Source organism: Eumetopias jubatus, unplaced genomic scaffold, assembly GCF_037043125.1.
Source record: "Eumetopias jubatus isolate StellerSeaLion01/CBP00866 unplaced genomic scaffold, mEumJub1_p1.0 scaffold_10, whole genome shotgun sequence".
NCBI classification, from domain to species: Eukaryota; Metazoa; Chordata; class Mammalia; order Carnivora; family Otariidae; genus Eumetopias; species Eumetopias jubatus.
The window spans coordinates 72,204,397-72,231,333 of record NW_028274816.1 but is presented as its reverse complement, the minus strand read 5'-3'; the positions used below and the strand labels follow the sequence as shown (position 1 = coordinate 72,231,333).

General features: G+C 49.0%; 1 protein-coding gene across 1 annotated transcript in view; it reads left to right on the top strand.

Annotated features, from left to right (window-relative positions):
- COX10 (cytochrome c oxidase assembly factor heme A:farnesyltransferase COX10) overlaps positions 1 to 26,388 on the top strand; it is a 126,465-nt gene extending 100,077 nt beyond the window's left edge. Inside the window, exons 6-7 of the mRNA XM_028089050.2 lie at positions 11,021 to 11,253; positions 24,495 to 26,388. Coding sequence (XP_027944851.1) covers positions 11,021 to 11,253; positions 24,495 to 24,901 — 640 coding nt within the window. The 3' untranslated portion in view covers positions 24,902 to 26,388. The remainder of the gene's footprint in view (positions 1 to 11,020; positions 11,254 to 24,494) is intronic.
- Positions 26,389 to 26,937: the final 549 nt, after the last annotated feature.

Below are 26,937 nucleotides of genomic sequence, written 5' to 3'. Positions count from 1 at the left end.
AGTTCGGATGTGGTGGGATGGGCGGGAGGCCTGAAGGACTGAGACGTCTGTGAGAGCCAAAGGCATGAGGACCACCCGTGGGCCGGGGTGGGGGGCAGGAAGGAGAGCAAGCTGAGGGGAAACGTGCTTGGAGGACTTGTTTGGATGTGGAGGCTGAATCTCAGAGGCTGGGGAAGAAATTGCCACACGAGACTGAAGAAAGTCCTGGAGGGGTCAACTCCAGGGCAGTGGAATGAGCGATCTGTACTTGGTGGTGGAGAACTTTCACTGGGCCGCTTATTGCAAAATGGCAGCCAACAGGCCAGATCCTGAGGAGACCTCTTTTGTTTGGCCCCCTGTGCATTTCTACTGTTGCCAGCACTTAAAAAGCAGAAAATGCTAATGTAAACCACGGGTTTCTGGGCTTCTTTGCACGTTCCCACATGGTATGTGCCAGTCAGACCTGAGGACCAGTTCCCACTGTTTGTCACCACTCCTGTTTCTTCAAGGAGGCCCCCTTTGCTCCTTAACATCACCAGCCTGGTCCCTGTGGACGTCCCTGCGTCTGCAGACACTGCCCTAGGCCACCGGCTCTGGTACGAGCAGCTCTGCCCGAGGTGGAGTCCCTTGCAGCTTCGTCTTGGAAGCATGCGCCTCCAGGTACTCTCCAGAGCTGCAGGATGGGTAGTTTTATTCCCTACCCTTGCTTCTTATAAACTGTGTTTTATTAACACTTTCCAAAGACTCCTTAAAATTCAGTGACCCTCACTTTATGGAGGTGAACAGAACCGCTTTTTGAAATAGAATCCTATAAATTAAAAAGGGGAGGGGGTAGGAAAATTAAACCATCTGGCTCAACAGGGAAAAAGGAAAACTCTCGAAGTGTTACGGGAGCTGGGGGTAGTGGAGGAGTTCAGGAGTTTGAGAAATACATTGAGACAGGACCCCCTACACTAGAAACTTGGTTTCCATGGACGGGATCAAACTACAGAAATCACTTCTTGAAAATTCCAGTCTTTGTGCAAATGGGTTATCCTCTATTTAGGCTGAATGGAGGTAGCATAACTTAAGAGTCCCCATTTGCTTTGTCCTTGAATTAGAAGGTGGCATTGCATCTCAGAGATCAACAGTGAGTAAGGTTCGTCGTCACTCCCCCCAACCCCTGCCTACCTTGCTTATCTCCCTCCTAGACTAGTAAGAGTCAGTTGATTTTCAAAACTCATTCAGCTCAGACCTGCTTCGTTTTCTTCCTTGGGGGGAAAAAAAGTTTTTCTTAATATAATGCCATAGCCCCACATCCTGACTACAGTCGCGCCAAACATATGTGCTTATTCTTGAATTTCTGTTAAACTTCTTTTTTTAAGATTTATTTATTTGAGAGAGCGAGAGTGCACGCCGGGGGTGGGAAGATGGAAGGAGAGAGAGAGTCCTCAAGCAGACTCCCCGCTGAGCACAGAGCCCCTCATGGGGCTCGATCCCACCACCCTGAGATCATGATCTGAGCCGAAATCAAGAGTCAGACGCTGACTCTTTTCTTTTAAAATATGATTTGTCTCCAGCTTTTCTTCACCTGTTCCTTAAATTCTGAATTTTCATCAGTCCTTGTGGTAGCTGTAACTTGAGTCTTGTTCAGAAATAGAAAACTCCTGAATAAGATGCTGGGGAAACATTTTCAAAACAGTTATCTATAGAGACTTTCCCCGAAAAACTCAGGTCAGAGCTCAAATGTGGGATTTATACAGGAAATTAAAGCTAAATTGGCTTGGTTTGATTAAGGTTTGGGGTTGTCTTTTGTCTTTTAAAGAAGAAGATGTTATTTTGTAATTTAAAAACCATTTATTCTGGAAGAATGACCAAGAAGTATGAGATTAATTTTTGCATAAACCAGTTACCTACAGAGCTGCTTACAGTATAAAGCCTTCTTGACTTAATGTAATGTTTCGTAGACCTCTCCGACACATGACTTAAACATAAAGAACACATCTCTCCAGTACATTATTTCAAAGTCCACTAATTTAAATTACATTTATTAAGTGCAATAGTCATCAAATTAAAGCTTGCGTATTTTTTTTCCTCATTTGTTCCCAGTTTCTACAGAAAATTCCACTTCAATAGAGCCACTAAGGATTGGTGTTTAGTAGACAAAGAAATAGAGTATTTTAAAGGAAGAATAAATAATTCATAGAAATGTGTGGACAGATTCTCCTTTCCCTAGTCTGTTGTTTCTTTTCGGGAGTAGCCTTGGGCAGGAAAGGGAGGAGAAGGCCACCTGTGTGCTGACGCTCAGTAGAAAGATACCTCAATTTGAAATGTAATTCAGTTTTGGATATGAGTTTGGAAATAAATCATCATTCACCTCTCTGCATGAGCCATGAACCTATTTGCCTGTGTGAATGAATGTGAAAAAATCGTTTTAGTTCAACGGCTAGATTCTTTTTTCTGCCACCCTCCTACCTCCCTCCCCATGGTGCTGTTTTCCTTATTCATCCCTTTATTCTGTTTTATTGAAAATTAGTAATTGTTTGCAATACCATTACACCCCATTCATCTGCTTTGCTAATCTCTCCCATGTCAGTTATCTCTGGTGACAACCATTCGCAGAGATATGAACTCCCACTCCTTAATAAAGACCATTACAGTGTTGCAAATATGCAAGAGGACCAGCATTTGAAAGGAAAAAAAAATGTTTTCCATGTGATCCATTTAGTTTTTCCTGGTGCTGGTTTATTTTATTTTATTTTTTTGTGATTTGATACAGTAAAGTTAGATTCTTAAAGTTATTGAAAATAAAAATAGTTTCGCCATTTTAATTATTATTAGAAAATGCTACACAGGGTGCCTGGGTGGCTCAGTCAGTTAAGCATCTGCCTTTGGCTCAGGTCATAATCCCAGGGTCCTGGGATCAAGTCCTGTGTCGGGCTTCCTGCTCGGCGGGGAGCCTGCTTCTCCCTCTGCCTCTTCCCCCAACTCATGCTCACTCTCTTTCTCTCTCTTAAAAATAAATTAAATCTTTTTTTTTTAAAAATGCTACACAACCATCATACTTTTATAACTCATAATTGAGATGACATTCTTGAGTCTATATACATCTATTTCCGTATTCTAATGTGTATCCGTATGTCTTCGTAAGTTTGAAAAAATTAAATTGGGGGAGCAGTTTACTGCAAGTTTATCAACCCTTCCTTCAGTTCTCTCTTTTTCCTATTTAGATAATGCCGTCTCATTTTGCCAGTTCTTCTTCACGTAGCCGATGTTAATTTGAGAATTCATCGCACTCGCATTTGTTTAACATCTACCTTCCTTTTGAGACTAAACATCGCCCCCTGTTTTGTTCACTGCTGTATACCCACACTTAGTATAGTGGCTGACTATACCAGCAGTGAGAGAAATCGTAATAAATGAATGAGAGACCACATGAATGCGGGTGCTCATTTGGTGGGCACTGTGCTAAGTGCCTGCATTTAATTTTTTTTTATTTACGTTCCTGCATTTAATTTTTAACTCTAAAATACCTCCCATTCTACAGATGAAGAAACTAAGACCAACAGGTTAAATAATTTGCTCGAGATCATACAGCTTAATGAGCCAGAGCCCCTGCCTTCCCCATGGTCTTGTTCCTGAGCCTTTTTGTGTAAGCCACTTTAATGTGAGCTCCAACCTTGCCATCAAAAGAGCCCTAAGACACCCTTGATTTTACAGTTGAGGACACTAAGGATCAGAGAGGTTAGATAATTTGCCCCCTTTTACATAGCTAGTGCAAATCAGAACTGGAACTCAGACCCCCTGATTCCTGTCCACCATGCTTAGTTAGTTTTGCTATGGTATGGAAACCAGAATATCATACTACTGCTAAAAAGAACATGAACACATTTTAAAAACATTTTTGCTATGAAAATGTCCCGGGAGACACAATAGCAGAGATAGTACAGTGAACCCCAGCAAACTTGTCACCCAGAATCCACAAGATTATCAAGACTTTGACATGCTTGCTTCATGTCACCCTTGTGGCGAAAACACTTAGCAGCATGACTAGATTAAATCAAGGTGGATGAGGCAGAGGGATGTACCTACAGTTCCTCTGTGAGTTGCAAACAGCTAGGCTGCTTCCCTGTGTTCTTTCCTTTTAGAATATGTCAGGAGACATATATCAAAAGACAGCGGGAAATGGGCGACCCACCCAGGCCAGCTGCAGGCAGCACCGGAGGTGGAGTGGAGATGGAGGCCTTCTGTAGGCTCAGCCTCCGTTGGCTTGGCCAGATGTAGGCCAGATGGGACCAGCACCACACTGGTGATGGCATAGCGGCGAGTCTCAGACTTTGGCGAGCCTCTAGGTCACCTGGACCCCTTACAAGTCCCTAGGTGACGCTGATGCTCAAGTGGGTCTGGGGACCACACTCCAACAGAACCCTGGGCCCCACCACAGAGAGTTCCAGTGCGACCTAGGGAACCCCAAGGAAGCCTGCCTGGCCTGTCTTCTCGTTTTGCTTCAAGAAATCAGGCCTCAGAGCAGCATTTGAAATGGAAGCCACCTGCTAAGGAATTTAGATGATAATAGGAGCCAAAGGACTAATGGGAAAAAATGTTTAAGAAAAAAATTTAAGCAAAATTTTTAAATAGTGAATGATGGAAAGGGAAATAACTCTGGGCATGTACGTGTGTGTGTGTGTGTGTGTGTGTGTGTGTGTGTGTGTGTGTGTCTCTGTGTGTCTCTCTCCAGATTTGGGATACTTTCTAAATAGTGAATGATGGAAAGGGAAATAACTCTGGGCATGTACGTGTGTGTGTGTGTGTGTGTGTGTGTCTCTGCAGATTTGGGATACTTTCCAAGACCCATCCAGAAGTGGGAGAGAACAGATAGGTTTTTTGATCAAGGGCTGAGCACTCTGATTAGGAGGAAGAGTATATTGAGTCGTTGACCTAAAATAACAAGAAGTCGATCTTCAACAAATTTATCCTTCAAGTCTTTGAGATGTAGCTGGACTTTTATGTGTACTAAAGCAGAAAATCATAGTTGTGTTTAACTGAGATGAGAAAGGAACACACTTGACTAATCCTTTTCTGCATCAGAAATAGATCTCTTTATTAAAATGGCTAAATTTGTGGCGCCAAATGGGGGCCTCAGTGGATTAGGTGTCTGACTCTTGATTTTGGCTCAGGTCATGATCTCACAGTTGTGAAATCGAGTGGTGCATCAGGCTCCACACTCAGCACAGAGTCTGCTTCTCTCCCTCTGCCCCACCCCCTGCTCATGCATGCACTCTCTCCCTCTCAAATAAATTAAGAAATCTTAAAAAAGAAATAGATCTCTTTATTAAAACTGCTGAATTTAAGCCACTTTAAGATCACCGTGATTGCTAAAGATTTCATGGTAAATCAGACTTTAAAAAATAGCCCAGAGGCCACTTGGGACACATTCTCTTCATCCCAGAACCATCACTGTTGCTAGTGCTCTTCCTGCTTGCAGTGGTGGCGTGGCTTGCCATTCTTTTCCTCGAAAATACCTAACATGAACTTCTCTCGTGAGGTGAGCAAATGCTTGTCTGTCTTCGCTGGTCCTCAACGGCAGGCAGAGGGGTCCTTGTGAAAATCACATCTGATTATTTTCTTCCCCTGTTGAAAAAGCAGAGAAATCTTTTTTGACCCCGCATTTGCCCAGAGGCGATGTTCAGGTAGATGTCTCAGCATGGCCTTCCTGGGGCTCTCTGACACCCCCCCCCCCGCCCCTTGTGCTGCACCTCCTGCCTGAAACACTGCCCTCCATCCTTCCAGCCCCTCTCCCGCCCATCTAGCACTTCTTGCTAGAATCCTTCCCTGCCCACCTCCAACACCCGCACGCTGTCCATTCGTGGTCCCAGAGTGCCCGTCTTTTTAACTGTCTCACTTCATATAAGTGCTCCCAGGACAAGGACCATGTCTGTCTTACTGCCCACATTCTATCCTAGGTCTGTCTGTGGTTTGGTTTTTGTTTTTTTTTGTTGGTGTTCTTTTTTAATATAGTGCTCCCCATTGTTTTCATCTCAGGAAGTGCAATGGGAAGTTAGGCTATTTCTACAACGGGGTAAACCAAAGGAGCTTTTAAACCCATAGGAGGCGGCTCCCAGTGGAAGGCAACAGCCTAAAGACTCCGGCTGCCCCAGACCCTCAGCAGACCCAAGAAATCAGAGAATCAGTAAGTCATATTACAGCCGCGTGCCCCCACCTATCAGTTGGATTAAGCGCATCCTATCAGTTGGATTAAACGAGTGAGCCAACAAATAAGTCCCGAGTGCAGATCCTGTTTCCAAGTTACTTCACCTGTATAGTTGGCCCTTGAACAACATGGGTTTGAACTGTGCGGGTCCACATACGTGCAGATTTTTTTCAGTAAATCTCTTAGAAAATTTTTTGGAGATTTGCAACAATTTGAAAAAACAGATGAATCGCGTAGCAGAGACATTTCAAAAAAACTGAAAAGGTAGGTATGTCATGAACACATACATATATGTAGATACTAGTCTACTTTGTCATATACTGTCATAAATATATACACATCTATTATCAAAAGTTAAAATTTATCAAAATGTACGCACACAGGAGACGAACCATGAGAGACGATGGACTCTGAAAAACAAACTGAGGGTTCTAGAGGGGAGGGGGGTGGGGGGATGGGTTAGCCTGGTGATGGGTATTAAAGAGGGCACGTTCTGCATGGAGCACTGGGTGTTACACGCAAACAATCATGGAACACTACATCAAAAACTAATGATGTAATGTATGGTGATTAACATAACAATAAAAATTTAAAAAAAAAACCTTACCCACACAGACATTTGCAGAGTGCACATGGTGCCATGTGAGTAGAGAGAAAGGTAAACAAATGTAAAAGTATCGAATCATAACCACGTAAAATTAACTGCTGTAATAATTTCCTAACCACCTCTCATCGCCATTGTGGTGAGCTCAAGTGTTGTGAGCATCTACCTAAAATGCCGTGGGGGGCGGGGTGGAGGGGGCGCCTGGGTGGCTCAGTCAGTTAAGCATCTGCCTTCGGCTCAGGTCATGATCCCAAGGTCCTGAGATCAAGTCCCGCATCGGGCTCCCTGCTCAGCGAGGAGTCTGCTTCTCCGTCTACCCTTCCCCACTGCTCACGATCTCTCTTTCTCACTCAGATAAATAAAATCTTTAAAAAAACGTGGCGCTAATCATCTCTGCATGAGCAGTTCATCTCCAGTAAATTGCGAATCACAGTAAAAAGGGGTCTCTTGCAGTTCTCACTATCAGTAGTTAAGTCTGGGGGAGTCAAAAGTTACATGTGGATTTTCTCTTTTTTAAAATTTTTATTTATTTATTTTTAGAGCAAGTGTGTGAGTGGTGGGGGGAGGGTCAGAAGGAAAGGGGGAGAGAGAGAATCTTAAGCAGGGTCCATGCCTACCTCAGCACCCAGCTCAGGGCTCAATTTCACAACCCTAAGACCATGACCTGAGCCAAAATCAAGAGTCGGATGCCTAAGTGACTGCACCACCCAGGCGCCCCTGGATTTTCAACTATACATTGGGGTCAGTACCCCATCCGCCTCACTGTCTAAAGGTCACCTGAGTCTTGGTTTCTCGTCTGTGAAATGGGAATAATCCTATCTGAATAAACATGTCTTACTTTGTTAATTTTTGTTTTCTTTTTAACGCCATACCCAGTGTTGATACAGTTCCTAAAAATAGGCTTCCTCATGTACTGCTGGTGGGAGGGTAAGCTAGTCTAAACCCTCTGGGGTATAGTATAGACTGGCGGTACCAGTCAAATCCCTAAAAATGTGCCTGTCATCTGGCTTAGCTATCTCACGTCTGAGAATTTATCCTCGGAATTTATCCTAATCAGAACTATGAACAATAGTCTGTCTGTAAGATCTTTATGCCCACATTTATTTCTAATTTCAAAAAGGGAAAAATATGAAGTGTCCAGAAGGGGTATGTTGATTGAATTAATTGTGGTATATCCAGAGATATACCACGTAGGCCACTATGTACTATTAATGATGATGATACAAAAGAATTCTGAGTGGCACAAGGAAATTATTAAGAAATACTGAAATAAAGTAAGGAACAAAACCACAGTTCAGTATGTTCTGTTATTTTTAAATGACAAATAGATATGTCATTTAAAAAAGGCAAAGAAGATATAAACCAATGTGTTTCACTGAGTAATTTAGAATATCGTATTTGTAATCTTCAGTAGTTCCAAATTTTCTGAAAAGAACAGATATTACTTCTATAATAGATGTTTTAGGAAAACAAAAGCATCACAGGAAAGTAAACTTCACAGAGTTTGCAGTTGGAGCACCTTTGCCCATAATGTGAGAAAACCATGAAGTTCACCGATTCAGGCCTCCTTGTACCAGGAGGAAAAATGTGTCGCTTGAGCCTCCAGGTGCCGGGGATGGTCGCGGCTACCTGGGTAAATAGCCTCCTTTTTGCTTATGTAGCTTGTCAGTCTCCCCAGTTTCCATCCGTGCCCCTGAGCACACTGATGGAAACACCAAAATTAAGCCTCATGATTTTCTGGGATGCCTACAAGGGTCAGAAACTAAACTTCCATGTGAAATTGCCTATCTCAATAAATTAAATTCATGTGTGCTTTTCTAAAAGGGCTTTTCATAACACTAATACCTTTGAATCCAACTGGCTTCCACAGACCTAGGAGAAGGAGCGAACAACCTTTTTTTTTTTTTAAACACAAGGTCCAATTCAGGAAAAATAAAAATGTTTATGAGCCACATTTTTCTCCCACCCAAAATAAAACTCGCTTTTTTACAGTCCCATAGGAAAAAAACAAAACAACTGTTCTTATAAGCTATAAACGACCTTATTGCAAGAAGGACAACAGTTGTAACATTTTCACTGCTTTTTGGCCATCTTTTTCTGGGCATAGGTGAGATCCAGCAGCGCAGAGCCATCCTCCTGATTTTTCATCTGGAGAATGGGGCCACTTAGCGTGGTTGTGGGCTTTCTCTGGCAGGAGCAGAGGCACTGGGGGGAGTTGTCAGGGTGGGATGGACTGGAAGGACAAGGCAGGATGAAAGTCCGAGGGGGCCCAAGTGATGCCGTGGGAAGGAGGGACCCCGTGCTCCAGAAGAGGTAGCCAGGAGGCAAGGTAGAAATTTACCATCCACATGGAGCATGCTTGAACAAGCATCTTGGCAACAATGTATCGGCATATGTTCTCTTCTCCATGAAAACTCTTTCTTGCAGGGCACCCAGGTGGCTCAGTCGGTTAGCCTTCGGCTCAGGTCATGATCCCAGTGTGCTGGGATCGAGCCCTGCATCAGGCTCCCTGCTCCGTGGGAAGCCTGCTTCTCCCTCTCCCTTTGCTTGCTGCTCCCCCTACTTGTGCTCTCTCTGTCAAATAAATAAATAAAATCTTTAAAAACAAAACAAAACTCCCCCTCTGCTGGGTTCCATCTTCAGGGGTGGTGGCCACAGGATCTGATCTGATCGAGTGGAATCATTGAGCCCCATGCAGTTGTCTCAGAGGCGGAATTATGGCCTCCATAAGGAGAAGGCAGGCTTGAGGGACCTGCTCGGGTTTCTTAAGAAAGAGTAAGTAGGGGCGCCTGGGTGGCTCAGTCAGTTAAACATCTGACTCTTGATCTCAGCTCAGGTCTTGATCTCAGGGTTGTGAGATGGAGCCCCGCGTTGGGTTCCAAGGCGTTGGTCATGGAACCTACTTAAAAAACAAACAAACAAACAAAAACAAATAAACAAGCATATAACCGGGAACTTACAGATCCGATTCAACTACGCTCTCAAAAGTCTTTCACAAGATTCCACAGAAAGTACACCTTAAAAAGTGGGCTGTGATGAGAATCGGTCTTAGAATCGTCACTGCCAGTGGAGAGTTGTATTTGAGGGTTAACCACTGCGTATATAACATCGTAGGACTCCCCTCGAAATCCCGTGTCTCTGAAGCCAGCTGTGGCATGGAAGGAAACTCAACTGGAAGTGCCGTCACCACGGAGCGGCCCCCTGGAGTTTCGCTGTTGGCACCGCGCTGGTCCCATGCTGAGCCTGTCATTCATTACAGATAGATACACCCAGACACACGATCCTTATCCATTACTGCTAATTGGGTGATGTTTTTCAATAAAGTATAAATACACGTCCAGAAGGGCTTCCAGAATTAAGACACTCGTTCCTGCCCAAATGTTACAGTATTGTGTTGCGGGCGGTTTATCTGTAGCTGTCACATCCCTCTTTTTTTTTTTTTTTTTTAAGATTTTATTTGAGAGAGAGAGAGGATGAGATAGAGCATGAGAGGGGCGAGGGTCAGAGGGAGAAGCAGACTCCCCGCTGAGCAGGGAGCCCGATGCGGGACTCGATCCCCGGACTCCAGGATCATGACCTGAGCGGAAGGCAGTCGCTTAACCGACTGAGCCCCCCAGGCGCCCTCCCTCTCCTTAACTGTAAAACGGAACCCTGTGCTGGGGCGCCTGGGGGGCTCAGTCGGTTAAGCGTCTGCCTTCAGCTCCGGTGGTGATCTCAGGGTCCTGGGATGAGCCCCGCATCAGGCTCCTTGCTCAGCGGGGAACCTGCTTCTCCCTCTGCCTCTGCCCTTCCCCGGGCTTGTGCCCTCTCTCTCTAATAAATAAATGAAACCTTAAAAAAAAAAAAAAAGCAACCCAGAACGCTGTGCCAAATAGGCACTGGTCTGGGTCTGTCCTCACTTCGGCCGGTGGGGGAGAGCAGTCCACCATCTCCGGGGTACAGATGAGCAGAGTGCCGCTCAGCACCCGCACTGCGTGCGAATGCAGGGCCGTCTAACCTCGACTCTTTAACTTCATCCCCAGACGGGAGCTGCAACAGCAACAGCCAGAACGCCTGCAGACACGATCCCTCCCGATGTTAGGTGTCGCAGAGAGAATGCCCCGTAACCGGGAGCAAGGCGGGCCAGCACGCCGCCCCGGCCCCGCCACTGGACCAGCGGATGGTTCGCTCCGACGGCTCGGGCCGCGCACACCGCATGCTTAAGTGGACCGGACAGTGATTGCTCTGTGTTCGCTGCTCTCTTTCAGCCCTTTGCTAGCTGTGACCTTTGCCACTTGCTGTGCTGTTCCAGGAGTCGCCCTCCTGACCTGGGGGGTGAACCCGCTCACGGGAGCCCTGGGGGTCTTCAACATTTTCCTGTATACTTGCTGCTACACGCCGTTGAAGAGGATCAGCATCGCCAACACTTGGGTGGGCGCCGTGGTCGGGGCCGTCCCGCCCGTCATGGGCTGGACGGCAGCTACTGGCAGCCTCGACGCCGGTGAGTATCTCGCGTCTCCTCTGTCCACTTGGGCCCGCAGGCGCGTGGCCGGGTGCCCGAGCCAAGCCCTCCGTAGCGCCCCCTGTCGGCGAGCACGTGCCAGTCAGAGGCATTTCCCGAACTCTAGTCCGTGCTGGTCCATTTTAGTCTGTACTCACTCTCTCGGCAAACGGGCGGATGCGGCGGGCTGAAATACTCTGAATGCAGAGCCGAAGGGAGACCGTGTCGTCCGACTTCCAGGCAAGCGTGCGCTTTCCAGGGTGGGGAACGTCTGGGGGAGAAGCTAAAGGAAAAGCAGTGACTGCACAGGTGGAATGAAAAGCAGGTACCTAAAAATCACGAATCAGGTTGGGGCTGATGATTCCTTTGGGGTGTCCTGGTATGGTGGGGGGGGTGTCTGGGATGAGGCCTCCAGCTCTCCTCTGGAAGCAGATGCTCCGTCGTGGGCAGCTCCCTGCATCAGCTCTTCACCCCCTGGTGGAGGAGCAGACCCATTTTCATTAGTTTCTAATTTGTTTTTATATGATTTGCTTAAATTGTTCATGGTGTCTACAGTAAAACCATTGAAACAGATCTACTTTTTGGTGGTATGTCACAACGAAATTTGTGGGGTAAAAAGAGCTCATTTTTACCATGTGTAAGGGAAGCTTCACAGTCTAATTAGCCAAGTAATTAGTGTTTTTGACCAACACTTAGGAAGGAAGTGGTGAGGTTTCCTGCAATATATGTAAGTACATATTTTTCACATGAGAGATCAAAAGGCAGTTGACCATAAACCATTGCCCCGTAAACCACATTTCTGAAGCTTTTCATAAAAGCCCTTGCACTCTGACTTGGCAAGCTTACAAAGGCGATTACACCTTTAGCATGATCATCTCTGAGAACGGTTTTAATATCCTGTAAATGTTGGAGTTTCATGAATCTACAAATAAAATATTCTAGACCGTACATGCTCGTTTGCTCTGCGATAAACCCCCAAGCCTGAATCTCGTCCGTGTGGGAGCCGTGGCAGCTCGGTGGTTGGGAACCAGCACTGCGGGGCAGGGGTGCCCCCGGGTTTGGAGCCCAGCTCCACCTCTCATTAGCCGCGTGCCCTTTGGAACGTTCTGGACTTCTGTATGCTACTGTCTCCTCCCCTCCCACGTGGTCCCCTCTCATGGAGTTGTCATGAGGACTAAGTGAGTTGTTATTAATTATTCCTCATTTGTACAGTAGATGGATTCATACAGATCGAGAAAGGTCATGAGATTTTATTGATTTGCAAACTCTGAGCGGTTTGTCATTGTTACTTACCAGGCTTGGTGGGAAAGACCCCTGGGTCCTTAGGGATGGCTGTCTTGGGCGAGGGTGGAGAAGGTGGGAAGCATGGGTTTGATATCCCTAGACTAGATGGTGTCTGAATTTACCCCCTCGATTGCACCTGCATACCACCAAATTCCTGGTCAGATTCCTCATCCTAGTTCTGCCTGGAGCCCCAGTCTTGACCCAAACGGCTGTCGCCCCTAGCCGTTTTTTTTTATCATAGTAAAACCTAGCTCTCCCCTCGTGTACCTCTCCAGAACTCTCTAGTGATTGCCCAGACGTCTGAGGTGGGGCCCCTGAAAGCGACCCGTCTTGTGCAGCGATGTGGTGCCCCAAGTCTTATCTGATGGACACAGCCCCACACCCTGCCAGGAGTGCCAGAACCTTATGCAGGTTCCTCAAACCCAGCCTCAAGGAACCAGGCCCCCAGAACTACCTTTTCTCTCTGGAAACTCCCAGACCCGGAGACCGGTGTCACTGAAGATAGGTGGGGGCAGTGTGGCTCAGGGCCATGCTGAACTTGGTCACCTCTGTCATCTGTCGGGCACCTAGATTCTTGCTGAGGGATAGAGGCCTTTGTTGTACTCCCAGGCGGTTCCCTCAAGAGGATTTTGAGCCTCAGTGTGTGTTGGCTAGAGTTGCATCCCCAGAGGCCAGAGAAAGAAAGAACTTTGCAGACGTCTTCCCACTTACATGTTCAGGGACGGTGTGGATTTGGTTAAACTGCTAATAGTCATACTTAACATTAAAAAAAAAAACTTTTTTAATTTGGGGTATAGTCTTTCTGTAATCCATGTTCAATCATTTGTATACAGATTCCTTAGTGAGGGATAGCTAAGGTCCAGACTTAGGTTGCAGAGTAAAAATGCATGTTTATCTTGAAAAATGAGACCCCATCACCTACCTGAACTGACCCTGACATCAGGCAGAGCCGTCTGAAACAGATTGGTATCACCACAGAGAGGAGTTGGTTGAAGAAGGTTGACCTCTATTACATCCTTTTTCTTCAAATCCTAGAGGCACATGGCAGGGCACACAATTATGGCTTGGTGTACTGCCCCCCGAATTCTAATTCACCCCCAGGTCCAGTCCTACATCTGAAGTCTTATCAGATTTACAGTGTGTTACTTTACATAATGCTTTAAACTGCTTCCAAAAAAAAGGTTCAAAGCATTAATTTGCTAGAGCAAACTCGAGATAAGCAGCAAGTCTTGGATTAAAATTGAATGAATGAATGAATGAATGAATGAATCAGTCAATCAGTGAATAAGTTACCTTCCATTTTACAGCTGACAAAACTTGGTTAATCCCAGGTCAGTTGCCAAATATTTATTGAGCCCCAGTTATGTGCCAGGGCCTATAAAGGAGGAAGTGATCCAAAAAAATAAGGTAGAATCTGAGAGAATGTAGTTTCAACATTGATATTGCTGGGATTTTAAGACACTGGGTTGAATAAGATTATATATATATATAATACACATAGTTTTGTCACCTTCTAGAACTGTACCATCCATTAGGACACCCACTAGCCACATGTGGCTATTTTAAGTTTTAGTGTCAACGAAATAAATTTAAACACTGAGTTCTTCGGTCCCAGGAGCCATATTTCAGCTGCTCAGGGCCACACATGGCCAGGAGCTGCCATACTGGTGGCACAGAGAAGAGCATTTCCGTCCTTGCGGAAGGTTCGTTTGTCAGTTCTGCCGAGAAGGACACATGGATGTCCTTATGAACCTATGTGCCCCATCTTCCTCGTGAGTTCGTGCTTTAAATGCTAGGGCATCGAAGGAGACTGCACCTGTGGTCTCCACAAACTCTAAAGCAGTGGTTCTCAAATTTGAGTGCACCTCAGAATCACCTGGCAGGCTTGCTAAAACCCAGGTTCCTGGGCCTGAGAACTTGCCTTTCTAGGAAGCTTGCCAGGTGATGCCAATGCCCCTGGTCCAGGGACCACTTTAAGAACCACCAGCTTGAGAAGACAGAATGGGAGAGAGCTCTGGTTGTCAGGATAGCTTGGAAATACCTCAGGATTTGGGCAGAGGGAGTGGGGTAGATGGCATGATTTGAGACGCACACACCCACAGAGGTTAGGTCTCTCGTCTGGGTTCTTATCTCAGGGGACATGCTTGCTTTGAAAGCGCCCTGCTGAGAAAAAAAGCGGCCCCACATGTTTCCCTTCTGTGGTATCTCCAAATCCTTCTGTCTTTGACCCTCGGAACCGCAGTGATAGGAAGGAAGAGAGGAGGGTGGAGGAGAGGCAGGGAGACCACCCACTCAGCTCGTCAGCCGGCTTCGTGGTGCAGGTATCAGTGAGGACCTACTGTGTGCTGGGCACTGAGGAATTCGGACTTGATTGAAAGGCACTAAAGACCCCTTGGTGGTTTAAGCAGGAGAGCAGCTGGGCCCGGAGTTGGGGTTTTATCTAACAGTGGGCCGTAGGTGGGTTCTCTTTGGTGTTGGAAAGCAGTACTTTGCTGGGCCCTCCTTGGTCCTCCCAAGCCTGTGTGCCTTCTGTCTCCTCCTGGCCCCTCTCCAGTAGGCCTCTACCTGTCCTGCGCCTGGCCTCCACCCTCCTGCCTTCCCTAGTCACATTTCACCCCTCAAGTGTTCAGTGAAGCATCCATCAGCTCCTCCTTTGCAAGAGCAGCTTGTAAACGCCCGTGAACCTCCAGGTGGGCGTGGATGCGGGGTGTGTGTGTGAAAGGGGGCCGACTCCACTGAGTGCCGTCCATGCCTTTGGTCCCTCAGTCACCCTGACCCTGGGAACCTCCATAAAGGCCCCTTCCTGGGCCCGGAAGGCAAGATTGGAACAGCTCGAGGTAGATGGGCAATGGAAAATCCTACAGCCTCCACACCTATCTAGTTGAGAAGAAAGATAAAAAAATAAGTGGCCCTAGAAAACAGTTTGCATCCCAGACAGCTTGCAGAGTAAGGAAATGTTAATGTTCCAAAGTACTTTTCCCCTTCTCAGCATCTAGATCATTTTGTGGTTTCTGTGGTGGCTGTAAGGCCAATTAAGACCTCCAGAGGGTCTGAGCCCTGAAGAGAGAGATTATGCTGCCTTCCGTCCTCCAGTCAAGACCGAAAACCTAAAATAAGCATAAGGACATCCCCCGGGGTTCTGATCCCCCCCCATAACTACTTTGTTGTTTCTTCACCAGACAGTGAAAAAGCCTTTCTTTTTTTTTTTTTTTTTTTAAGATTTATTTGAGAGAGAGAGAGAGAGAGAGAGAGCACAAGCAGGGGGAGGGGCGGTGTTGTTTCTTCACCAGACAGTGAAAAAGCCTTTCTTTTTTTTTTTTTTTAAGATTTATTTGAGAGAGAGAGCACAAGCAGGGGGAGGGGCGGAGGCAGAGGGAGAAGCTGACTCCCCGCCGAGCAGGGAGCCCAGTGCGGGGCTCGATCCCAGGACCCTGGGATCATCACCCAAGCGGAAGGCAGACGCTTAACCCACTGAGCCACCCAGGCTCCTTTCTCATTGTTCTAGCTGCCCCCCGGGTGGCGTGGGTGCAGAGTGAGTGTGCCTGCCCCACCCCGTAGGTACCGCAACACTTGGAGAGGGAGGCCAGATTTGGAGTGGGAGGGGAGCCAAACGGATCACCGGATAGAAACCAGGAAAGCCAAGCCAATGTGAGTTCTTGAGATCTGCTCTTTCGCGGCTGATGCTCTTCTAGCTGGAAAGCGCTAGCTTTGCACAAACATCACGCAGTGGGGATTTTGTCCCCAGCAGGGCTGTGTTGTCACACACTGGGCCCTAGCTCAGAAAGCCCCTTTTGCGGCCAGCTCGGCCATAAAGGTCATCACCATAATGGGACTGTACCTGTGTCCATTTCCCTCCGAAACGCGGGGTTAGGCCTTTTCTCCCACCTGCCTAATTACTTTGCCTTCTTTTAAAAAAAAAAAAAAAAAAAAAAAACACACACACACAACCGCTATTAGCAGAAAACATTAAAAATGCTTACCAGCAAAAATAAAAAACCCAGGAAGGCCAACCAGGAGGGCTGCTTTCTGGCCCCCGGTGTGGCCAGGACAAGGGGGGGAGAAGTGACCTGCACGGACCCGGGGAAGGGGTCGCTTTGGGGCCGGGGCGCCGCAGATAAAGTGCAGGGAGCAGACAGCCCAGGTCCCAGCGGGCCTGGAGCCACACGCATTAGGCTTCTCAACAGTGTTTACCTCCAGGGACGACTTTCGTTTATCTTGGAGGCTTCAGGGTAAAGTACTTCCCCTCCTCCTTGCCAAAGCCACCTCTCTCTCTCTCTCAATCTCTCCCTCTCGCTCCACCGCCCCCATGGCTTTAAAAAGGCTCTGATTCTATTTGGTCATTTTCCCCCAATCTGACCCTATCCCAGGTTTTGGGAGTTTGTAGAATGGGCCAGGGTGACAGTCTTGTAGAGTTGATGTGTAAATTGCCTTGGGTTTGTAATTCAAATGTTGTTGTGTGGTAAACATTAATTATGTCAGCCAACATTCAGTTACAAATGAGAACTCAGCCGTGGGCCCTTATCAGGAAGTGACATTTGGCGGATGGATGGTTTTAGTAACAAAAAAGAGAGAAGGAGTTTTTTTTTTTTAGCCTCAGCTGGTAAACTACAAAATGTTAAATACTGTTTCACTATATTTACCTCCTTTATTCCAGGATGAGAAGAGAGAACAGGACAGAGGGAATGTTCCATCCACTCACTCATTTAACAAATATTTATCCAGGCCTTCCTAAGTACCTGGCTCTGTTGAACCCAAGCACTTTCAAAGAGTTCCTTAAGAACACGGGTTCAGTTTGAAATGAAACTTGAAAGTGAGTGTCTGTGTTCATTTTGTGTGAAATTTTTTTTCCTTAACTAGCCTCAGAGGGTCGTATTAATTAAGACAAATGATATTTTTAAAGACAGGGTGAACAAGGAACATTTTCATGGGAATATTAGCAAACCAAACAGTATTAGAGCCCTATTCTCTTCGTAGACAAAACCCACAAAAGGCTGAGAAAGAATGTACTAGAAGTATGTGGCTAGACCCAAGACTGGGTATAATTGGAGGCCGCCTTTGGTATGACCGAGGAAGTACGCTCCGCGAAGTTGACCAGTTGATGAGGGCTTTTAGGGAGCCCGGCCAGTGCCTTCCTGAGGGAAATGATAATGCCAGGTAGACATGGTGCCTGGCCCCAGATGCACGTTTAGTCAATACTGTTCAGGGAACAGATTAGTATTGGGATAAGAAAGACGGAAATGCCCTCAGATGTGAGCTAGGGGAGTACAGAACATTCGGATTTTTTTTTATATAGTTCTTTTTTTATATATTTTATTTATTTATTCATGAGAGACAGAGGGAGAGAGAGAGAGAGAGAAGCAGAGGGAGAAGCAGGCTCCCAAGGAGCAGGGAGCCCGATGCGGGACTCGATCCCAGGACCCTGGGATCATGACCTGAGCCGAAGGCAGACGCTTAACCATCTGAGCCACCCAGGTGCCCAACATTCGGATTTCTTAGAGAACCTGCAGATGCCCCAAACTAAACTTCCCTGTAGGGAAATGATTAAAAAAAGAAGAGGGGCGCCTGGGTGGCTCAGTTGGTTAAGCAACTGCCTTCGGCTCGGGTCACGATCCCAGGCTCCTGGGATTGAGTCCCGCATGGGGCTCCCTGCTCGGCGGGGAGTCTGCTTCTCCCTCTGATCCTACCCCCTCTCATGCTCTCTCTCTATCTCATTCTCTCTCTCAAATAAATAAATAAAATCTTTAAAAAAAAAAAAAAAAAGAGGGAAGCAGTTTTTTTCCAGAGTCAGAACTCTGTGCTTCCTTTATCCCCGTCTCCCTTCAGATAGAAGCCTCAGGTGACTCTGGGGACAGGTGACTCTGCAGGGGACAGGGACAGTGGGCGGTGCGCGACATGGTGAGGGAGGGAGGGAGCCTGTGCCCTGTTCACTGGGCCTCTTCGTCATTCCTGAGTCACTTCCAAAGAATTCTCCCAGGGCAAGCTTTCACCGCCTACTCCAGTCCCTATTTTCAGAGGACCCGCAGTCTTGCCTTTTGTCAGTGCGCAGTTGATCAACTGGCCCCCACACCCTCTTCCCTTTATGCCCAGCGCCATCGAAGTCTATTACACAGTGGAAGCCGACCTGTTTCACAAGCTCCATTGTGTTCACCCTCAAAGGGAAGGCTTCGGAATCTGTGACCATGAAGCTTTGGGTTTGGCTCTGCTCCCCCAGCCAGCCCCCAGTTTACATAACCATGTACCCCTGAGAGCACAAATACAACCAGCCTGGCAACAGACCAGCTACCAAGGGCCACATTTAGAGGGAGCCTATTGTACAGGGGAGGGCAGACCTCCCCAGCCCCGTACCAAGGTTCACTGGAGCTGTTTCTTTGTCTATTTCAAGGCCATGGGTGGGCAGTGAATGACAATGAATGGGTTTGGGGTCGAGGCGGGAAGGGGTTGAATGTGAGCCCACCGGGCAGCAGAAGAAGCAAGCTGAAACCACTGAACCCCGTTTCAGAAGGAATTTTGTTTTGGGAGAGCACGCACAGGGACTCAGAGCTCCAGCTTGAAGATGTCTGTCTCCATCCTCTTGGGAAACCATGTGGTTGGCAATTGCCTCGGGTTGGTTTGCCAACAAAATGATGGATGGATGCTGTGGGCAGGTGTTTCTCAACCCGAGCAGAAGTGGCAGTGGTTGAGGTTCCCCCACCCCACCCCGCCCCTCGGTCCGTATGGTGTAAAAATGATTGATAGATGTTTTGAGAGGGTTTTAAAACGCATGTATTTGCAAAGGGCCGCTAGGAAGACATTGGTTAGCCTTGCCCCACCTAGCCTTACACATCACTTCTTCCAGGAAGCCTTCCCCATGACCTCTCTAAGGCTGACTTAGGTCTTCCTCCTCTGTGTCCCCCACAAGCCATCCACCTAAGGTGATCTTCAGAGGCCATCCTCCCGTTTCGCGTTGTCTCCCTCCCTGGCCAGACTCCAGCTGAGGGCCTTGAGAACACACTGCATCTATCGTCACATCGTGGGTCCCAGAAGATAGGCCCAGGAACAGCAGACTGCTCGGGGTGGGGGCGGGGGTGGGGTGGGGGAGGCTGAGCGCAGGCCTTTGAGTCAGTAAACTGAGTGCTCTGTGTTTACCCCACAGGGAAGGTGGGTTCCACCACAGCCCCCGGACTAATCCAAGTCTTCCTGTTCCGGTTCACCTTATCTTGATGAAGAGAGCAATTTGTTTTACATCTTTTGTAGGAGCAAGTAGAACCGTGTGGGGGTGGTGGTTTTCTGATTACAATCCATTAAGGCTAAGCTGTGATTTCTAAAGCTCTTTCATTTGTGACATGAGCCAAACCCACACCCAATTTCCTCTCGCATAGAAAGCAGCATGCTACTTTTATGAAAATGATTTTTTTAATTATGTTATTTTAAGCAGAAGCATAACCGAAAATGCATATTGAGCAAAACAGAGCACTCCAGTTGGCACACAAAAAAACGGGCTTTTGAGAAAGGTGAGCAAGAGCCCACATTGGGGCCTGGACCATTTTAACTGTTTCTAGCCTGGTTTCCCGGCGACTTTGCTTTTCCTCAGCTCTTGCAGCACAATGGCAGAAGGGCTACGGGGCCCTGGCTTACCTGATTCCCCTCCCCCGGTTCTGAGTCTTCTCTTGCCAGGACACGTCTCAGCCTTGTTCTACCCCGCCCCATGCCCCGGTTGTCATCCCTGAGGCCCATAATCTGTTCAAACCCTTCGGGTGTGAGGCCGGTCCCGAACGGCAAGCAGTTGCTCCCCGTTATCTCATGCTCAAGACCTGAAAAGTGCCCCAAGGCCCCGAGAATCTAACAGCACCCCCTCTTTACTGGTCCTTTATGATCTCCTTTCCCATAGCATACGAAGGAGAAGTCCAACCTTCTTCTGTCTTTTCCCTTTCCACAGTACTCACTGTGGAGACAGAGACTGTTTGTGCCTAACGGAAACAAACTTTTTTTTAAAGGTCCCAGGACCCCCCCCCCCGATAAACCGGCAAATGCAGTTTCTCCTTCCAGCAAGCCCTGTCTCTACCCAGCAACACTGACATTTGAATGGGCGCCCAGCGGTTTGCTGTTACCAGTCGATGTGGGTGCAACTTCTATTTTTTTTGTAATTTTTATTTTTTTTAATTTTTTTGGTTGGGGGGCAACATCCTCCTAAGAGAAGGTGCTGGTATATGTGAATATCCCTGGGTGGGCCCGTTAAGGAATCTTTCCATCTGTAAGAGGAGAGTGATGTCACCCACTGGAAGGTGGTCGTGAGCATGAGTGTGCATATAATTCCTGCACCCAAGGCCTGGCGTGTGACTGCCACAAGGCATTTAACTGGGTTGTCTTGTAGGCACCTCAAACTCAAAGTAGCCCCAAATAGCGCTCTTAGTGCCTCCACCGTGAACACACTCACCTTTGTGTGTTCCCGGTATTCCCCACCTGAGTATGAGGATGAGTGTCTGCCACCCCCATGACACCTGATCCAGCCTACAGATGCCCGTGTGGCCCAGTGGTGAGCTTTCCACTTAGCTGGGGCATGGTGCCAGCCTTTGGGAAGGCCTTCCCTGAGCCGTGAGCCTCCAGCCACCCCATAGTGTGGCCCTGTTCTGACTGTAAACAGCACTCATCACTGTCACGAGTGCTCCTGTCTGTCTCTCCCTCCAGACCTGAAACAGGGCCTGGTCTTGCTCCCCACCGCCCGTTAGCATCTGGAATGGTGCCTGGCACACGGCAGACGCCCTCCATCTATTCACCAAGGGAATGGAGTCCACGAACAGTGGCTGCTTCCATTATTACCACAAAAATTGGAGTTATGTTTACATGAACTAAAATATATACGTATCAGGTTATTTATAGACTGGGTTAAAATGGATTGGAAGGATTTGGCAGCAACCCTACCGAAGCAGGGACGTGCGCATCGAGTCTTGGTTATTTTGTAATCTATAGGCTTACAGAACCCATGAGACCCCGTCACTGGATCGGAAACCTGGCCCCCAGTCCTCCGAGTCTGCGCCCACACGAGTTCTCCTTGTTATGCCACAACTGTCTGACGCAGTGAATTCAGAAATGGGCGCGTGTCTGCCCCGAACAATAAGGGTAAAAGTCGCCATTCTGTCTGGGAGGGGACGAGAAAGCCTGCCCCTATTGTCGCTGCGCATCCCACGCTGTAGAGGAATACAGATCAGAGATTAAAAGAGGCTCAGTCCCTCTGATCCTCCTCGGCGTGGGCACCACAGGGCCCCTGCAGGACCTTGGAAGCCCCAACTTGGTTTTCTGCACGATTCTGAATTATTTAAACTGCCTTCTCGCCTGCTGAGTTCTGTTTTAGCAGTAGTGCGCCCCCCCCCCTTCTCTGAACATTCCCACAGACAAGGGGCTTAAAAGATGCTCATTACCTGCAACAGGACCATGGTTACAGATTTTCAACCTCTGTGCGGGCTGGTGCTGGCCAGGGTAGATGACACAGTGGGTTAGTGAGCCCTCAGGTCCCCGACCGGGGACCCCCAGGAGGCACTTGGGTGTCAGGAGCAAGGCATTGAGGCAGAGTGTCCCAGAAGACGGAGGAAGGGGGGAGGGGAGGTAGAATCCTAATAGCTGGCCCTGTCGGTTCACAAATCAGTGCTGGAAAACAGCAACCTCAGGTGGCTTTTAGTAAAGCCTTTCTTTGTACACGTGGGCTCCTGCTGATGTGTGTGAGGACCCTCTACTGCAGTGGCATCGAGCACTTTCTATATTCTATTCCAGAGATGCAAAGGAAAATGAATGTTCCCTTCAGGAATTTGCATTCAAGCAGAAAACATAGGAGCACGTCATGATGGGACACCGGGGTTTACCCAGTGGTAGACACAGGTCTGAGTAGCTTCCAGACACACATCCCGGCTCAGACCCCTCTTCACGATCTCCTGGTTGCCATCTGGATGTCCCAAAGGCGTGTCAGGCTGGACACACTCAAGGTCACACTCAGGCGCTGTCCTCCCTGTCTCTGCTGTGTGTCATCTCAAGGAATGGCATCTCCACGGGGCCCCTCTTGATGCCTCCCTCTCCCTCCCCGCCTTACTTCACACTCACTGCCCGTCACGTGGCCTCCTGAAGGCCTCTCGGGTTCGCCCTCTTTCCACCCCACCGTCACCACCTTGATCCCAGCTCCTGTCGCCTCTCATCTCGGCCCCTGGTCGGGCCTCCCCTACCTTCTCGGGGCCCCTCCGGTGTGTTCTTTCACAGATTGGTCAAGTGACACCACTGCCCTTTGCTCACACACCCCCCCCCGCCAACACGCGCATGCGCCCACGTGCACACACTCACACAGCCTTAAACACATCACCATCTCTCCACGGCTCCCTGTTCCATTTAGGATCGAACCAGGACTTAGCACAGTCTGCAGACTGTGGGGGGGCCCCACCCACCCCGCCAGCCACACTCGCTTCCTTTTTTGATTTTGATACATTTTTTTAAAATGATCATACAGGCCAACTGACCTTTTTTTCTTTCGATAGATAGTGCTATGAATCCTAACACATGTTCTCATCTCCTTTTAATACCCTGGCTACACCGTGCATCTTCCTGCCCCTTCATGACGACCTCTCCCTCTGCCAGCCCCCAGGGGACCAGGTCACTCGTCCCGCAGAGCTCAGCTCCGACGTCCCTTTCTCAGAGACGTCTCCTCTGCCCGCCTCAACTGGGTCTTGTTCTGTGTCCTCATGGCACGAATTTTTCCTGCACAGCTGCTGAGTGGTGATGTAGATTCACTGGTGTGGCTCCTGATCTAGTGCCCTGCTGGTGAACCCCCCCACCCCAGGAGGGGCACGTGTGGATTTGTGCTCGCCATCCTACCCCCAGCGCCCAGCACAGTGCTCTCCACTTAGTAGTAGGTGCTCAGCAAACACTTCCATGCATGAGTAAATGGGCAGGGAGGTGCTCAGCAAACACTTCATGCATGAGTAAATGGGCAAGGCATCGCCTGCATGGGAATGAGCCAGCCCTGCAGTCAGGACTTGGGGGAGGTGGCTTAGTGTGGTAGGGGAGCCGGTCTCCACATCAGACAGGCTTGTTCTGAATCCCTCCTTTACCTCTTTTTGTAGAATTTAACACCCTCCGAGCGGTGTTGGCTCACTTAATGAGCATAAAACCTAACAGCCTATGGGCAGGATTAAATGAGCTAAACTGCATGAAAGTCTCGTGCTCCAAAGTGGCGGCCTGCAATCCGCCCTCGTGGGTGAGGGGAGGCCCTGCGCCAGAGGGGCTAAATGCTGCTTGAGATCCTAATCCATCCTCCTCGAAAACCTGCAAAGCCACAGACAAGTTCTCGTTCTGCTCAGGGACCGTGTCCCTTTATGCCTCTCCATTTACTGAACACAGGCTGTTTTAGTACCGCCTGCTTGCCCTGTGGTGCAGGCTCTGTGGAACGTGCCAGACCCCTGCCCTGGAAGCGCTGGGAGTCCACTGTGAAACAGTCAGGATGCAGACAAAAGCCAGGGTGCTGAGCGTGGGCCCTCAGCTACCTTCAGTACCATCCTTGGGAGCAGGGAGCTGCCCGCCACCCTGGGGAAGGACCTTGTCCAGGAGGCCAGGCCGGCTTGGGATGTGGCCCTGCGCCTACCCACAAGCCCCTCGCTCTCAAGTGGAGCCGAAGCCCTCCCACGGAGGTCCCCCCGGCCAGTGCAGGGGCTTCTGGGGTTGTTCACCATGCGGTGCGCACCGCGTGGACGGGAGCCCCAAGTGCTCAGTGTCCTGGGGAGAGGGGAGGTGGTGAGAAAGCTGGGGGGTCCTGGAGGCTCGTCTCCGGTGCCAGGCTGACCTGGACAAGCAGAGGCGAGAACAGAGACTGGCAGGGGATCTGGGAGCCGCGGGAGATGCGGAGGGAGCACCGGGGGCCGGAAACGATGCTTCTGTGCCTCTCTGACCACAGCCTCTCTGCTTTCCCCCTCCCCCCCCCCCGCCCCCGCACAACCTGCATGCAGGAGCCTTTCTTCTGGGAGGGATCCTCTACTCGTGGCAGTTCCCCCATTTCAACGCCCTGAGCTGGGGCCTCCGTGAAGACTACTCCCGCGGCGGCTACTGCATGATGTCGGTCACGCACCCGGCCCTGTGCCGGCGCGTCGCTCTGCGCCACTGCCTGGCCTTGATCGGACTGGCGACGGCGGCGCCCGTCCTCCAGGTCACCACGTGGACCTTCCCCGTCATCTCCCTCCCCATCAACCTGTACATTTCCTACCTCGGCTTCCGGTTCTACACGGACGCGGACCGGAAGAGCTCCCGGAAGCTGTTCTTCTGCAGCCTGTGGCACCTGCCCTTGCTTCTGCTGCTCATGCTCACCTGCAAGCGGCCCCCAGCTGCGGGCGGTGCGGGGGGAGAGCCTCGGACTTGAAATCCCCGGGGGCGCGTGGGGAAAAAAAACCAAAACCAAAAAACGCGTACAGGGAGACGCACATTGTTTTTTTCTTTTCCCTTTGCGGTGAGAAGAATATTTTGGTAATTCTGGAGCTCCAGAAAGGGAAATTCCTGGGTTTTAGTACAAGATCGTAAAATGATTTGGTGCTCGGTGATCGCCCAATGATTTTTTTTTTTTTTTAATAATAACGTCCAAAATGCTCCCCAAATAAGAAATAGGTTGGCTCAGGTGATGAATACAAAGAGAATCTTTTTCCCTCGAGGAGTCTTTATATATTTGTTCCTCCAACACCTCTGTTGTTTTTCTTCCTCCTGTGGATGTACAAGTGCACCTCTTCCTTTTCTGGCCACGCACGCACACGCGCACACGCGCGCACACTCCCCACCTGGCCAGATGCATGGAGCACTGGGACTCTGTCTGTGGTCCTCTCCTCAGGTCCTTGGAGGGCCACGTCGGAGGCCATGCGCACTGCCCACCCTCCCTGTGACTGAGCCAGGGGCCCCGGCGCCAGCTTTTTCTCGAATATATTCTCAGCCACATATTCCCCCAAAACAATAATAGAATACCAAGGATGCACTGCTGCTGGACTTTCGAAGGGAGAATTCCAAACGGTTGCCTAGGGGACCTCGGGCAGGACTGCCAGCCCCCGGCCCACCCCCATTACGTATCCGCATTTCAACAACTCCGAGGAATCAAAGGCATCTTTATAGTTCACTTGAAATACAGGAGGCGTCTGGAGCGTTTCCTTCTGGAAGGGTGGCGCCAGACTTCACAGCAGCGGTCCATCTGCCTCTGACCCGTTACTGTCCCCCTCCGGCCACTGCTGCCCACCGGGCAGGGAAAGCCCAAAAAAGGTGAGCCGGCCTAACCAGCCACATAGCTCACATAGTTCTTGTCCCTTTGGTGAAAAACACATTTCTCTCCAGGTACCTTCTGAATTCAGAAATCAGCCCCCATGCGTCCAATGGCCATAAGAGCCAGAGGCTTGGGCTGGACTCCTGGTGGGGGTGCATCCGGTTCCGGGAGTTGTGCGAGTTAACCTGTAGCCAGGTGTGGCCTCAGTCACCTGTGGTTCCTCCCATCCGTCCTTCACCTACGCCACTAGTCCGCTGTCGAACCCCACTTGCTGGAAGGTCTTGATGCTTAACAGGATGTTTGCATTACTCCATCTCCAGGGCACTGTACTGCCCCGTAGGAACTCATTTCGGGGAGTTTAAGCAACATTCAGACGGTCCTGCAATGTGCCTGTTCTCAGAAATTTCTGAAGCGACTGCAGAGACCCTCTGACCCCTGTTTCTACTTATCTGCAATATTACCTCTTGGCTGTATCCAGCTTCTTGACTGTGGGGAACATGGCATAGGAATGTCTGCAAAGAACATCGACACCTTTTTGCAGGCTTCAAATTTGTAAAATGCCCCCATTCTCTTCTCCTGCCCCAATAAACCGGTATGTAAGAACAGAAGCATGTGCGAGGTCCTTTCTTTAAACACCTTGTATGGAATTTTCACCGGTCCTGGCAGACTTGCTAACGTTTGACTCACTTTTATGAGCTAGCAGACGATTAGAACGCAATCAGCATTTCTGTGTCAAGGTGGTGGAAGTGAACCCACTGGATTTTATTATTATTATTATTATTTTAGTGGGAGAGAGGGAAAGAGCAGGGGGTGGGGGGCAGAGGGAGAGAATCCCAAGCAGACTCCCGGCCCAGCGTGGAGCCCGATGCGGGGCTCGATCTCAAGACCCCGAGATCATGACCTGAGCCGAAATCAAGAGTCAGACGCTTAACCGACCGAGGCGCCCAGGCGCCCCCACTCTTGATTTTTAATACCTGTCCACTCTAAAAAATAATAAGCTTAATGATTATTAAGAAGAAGAAGGGCCATGACCCTCCAACCCTCACCCTCCCTTCAGTTTGGAATCCCTCAGTCTCTCCCTTCTTCCTTGAAAACCACCACAGAAATCATCCTCAGGGCCCTCCTAGGCCTGTCATTCTCCTGCTCGGAAAATACCA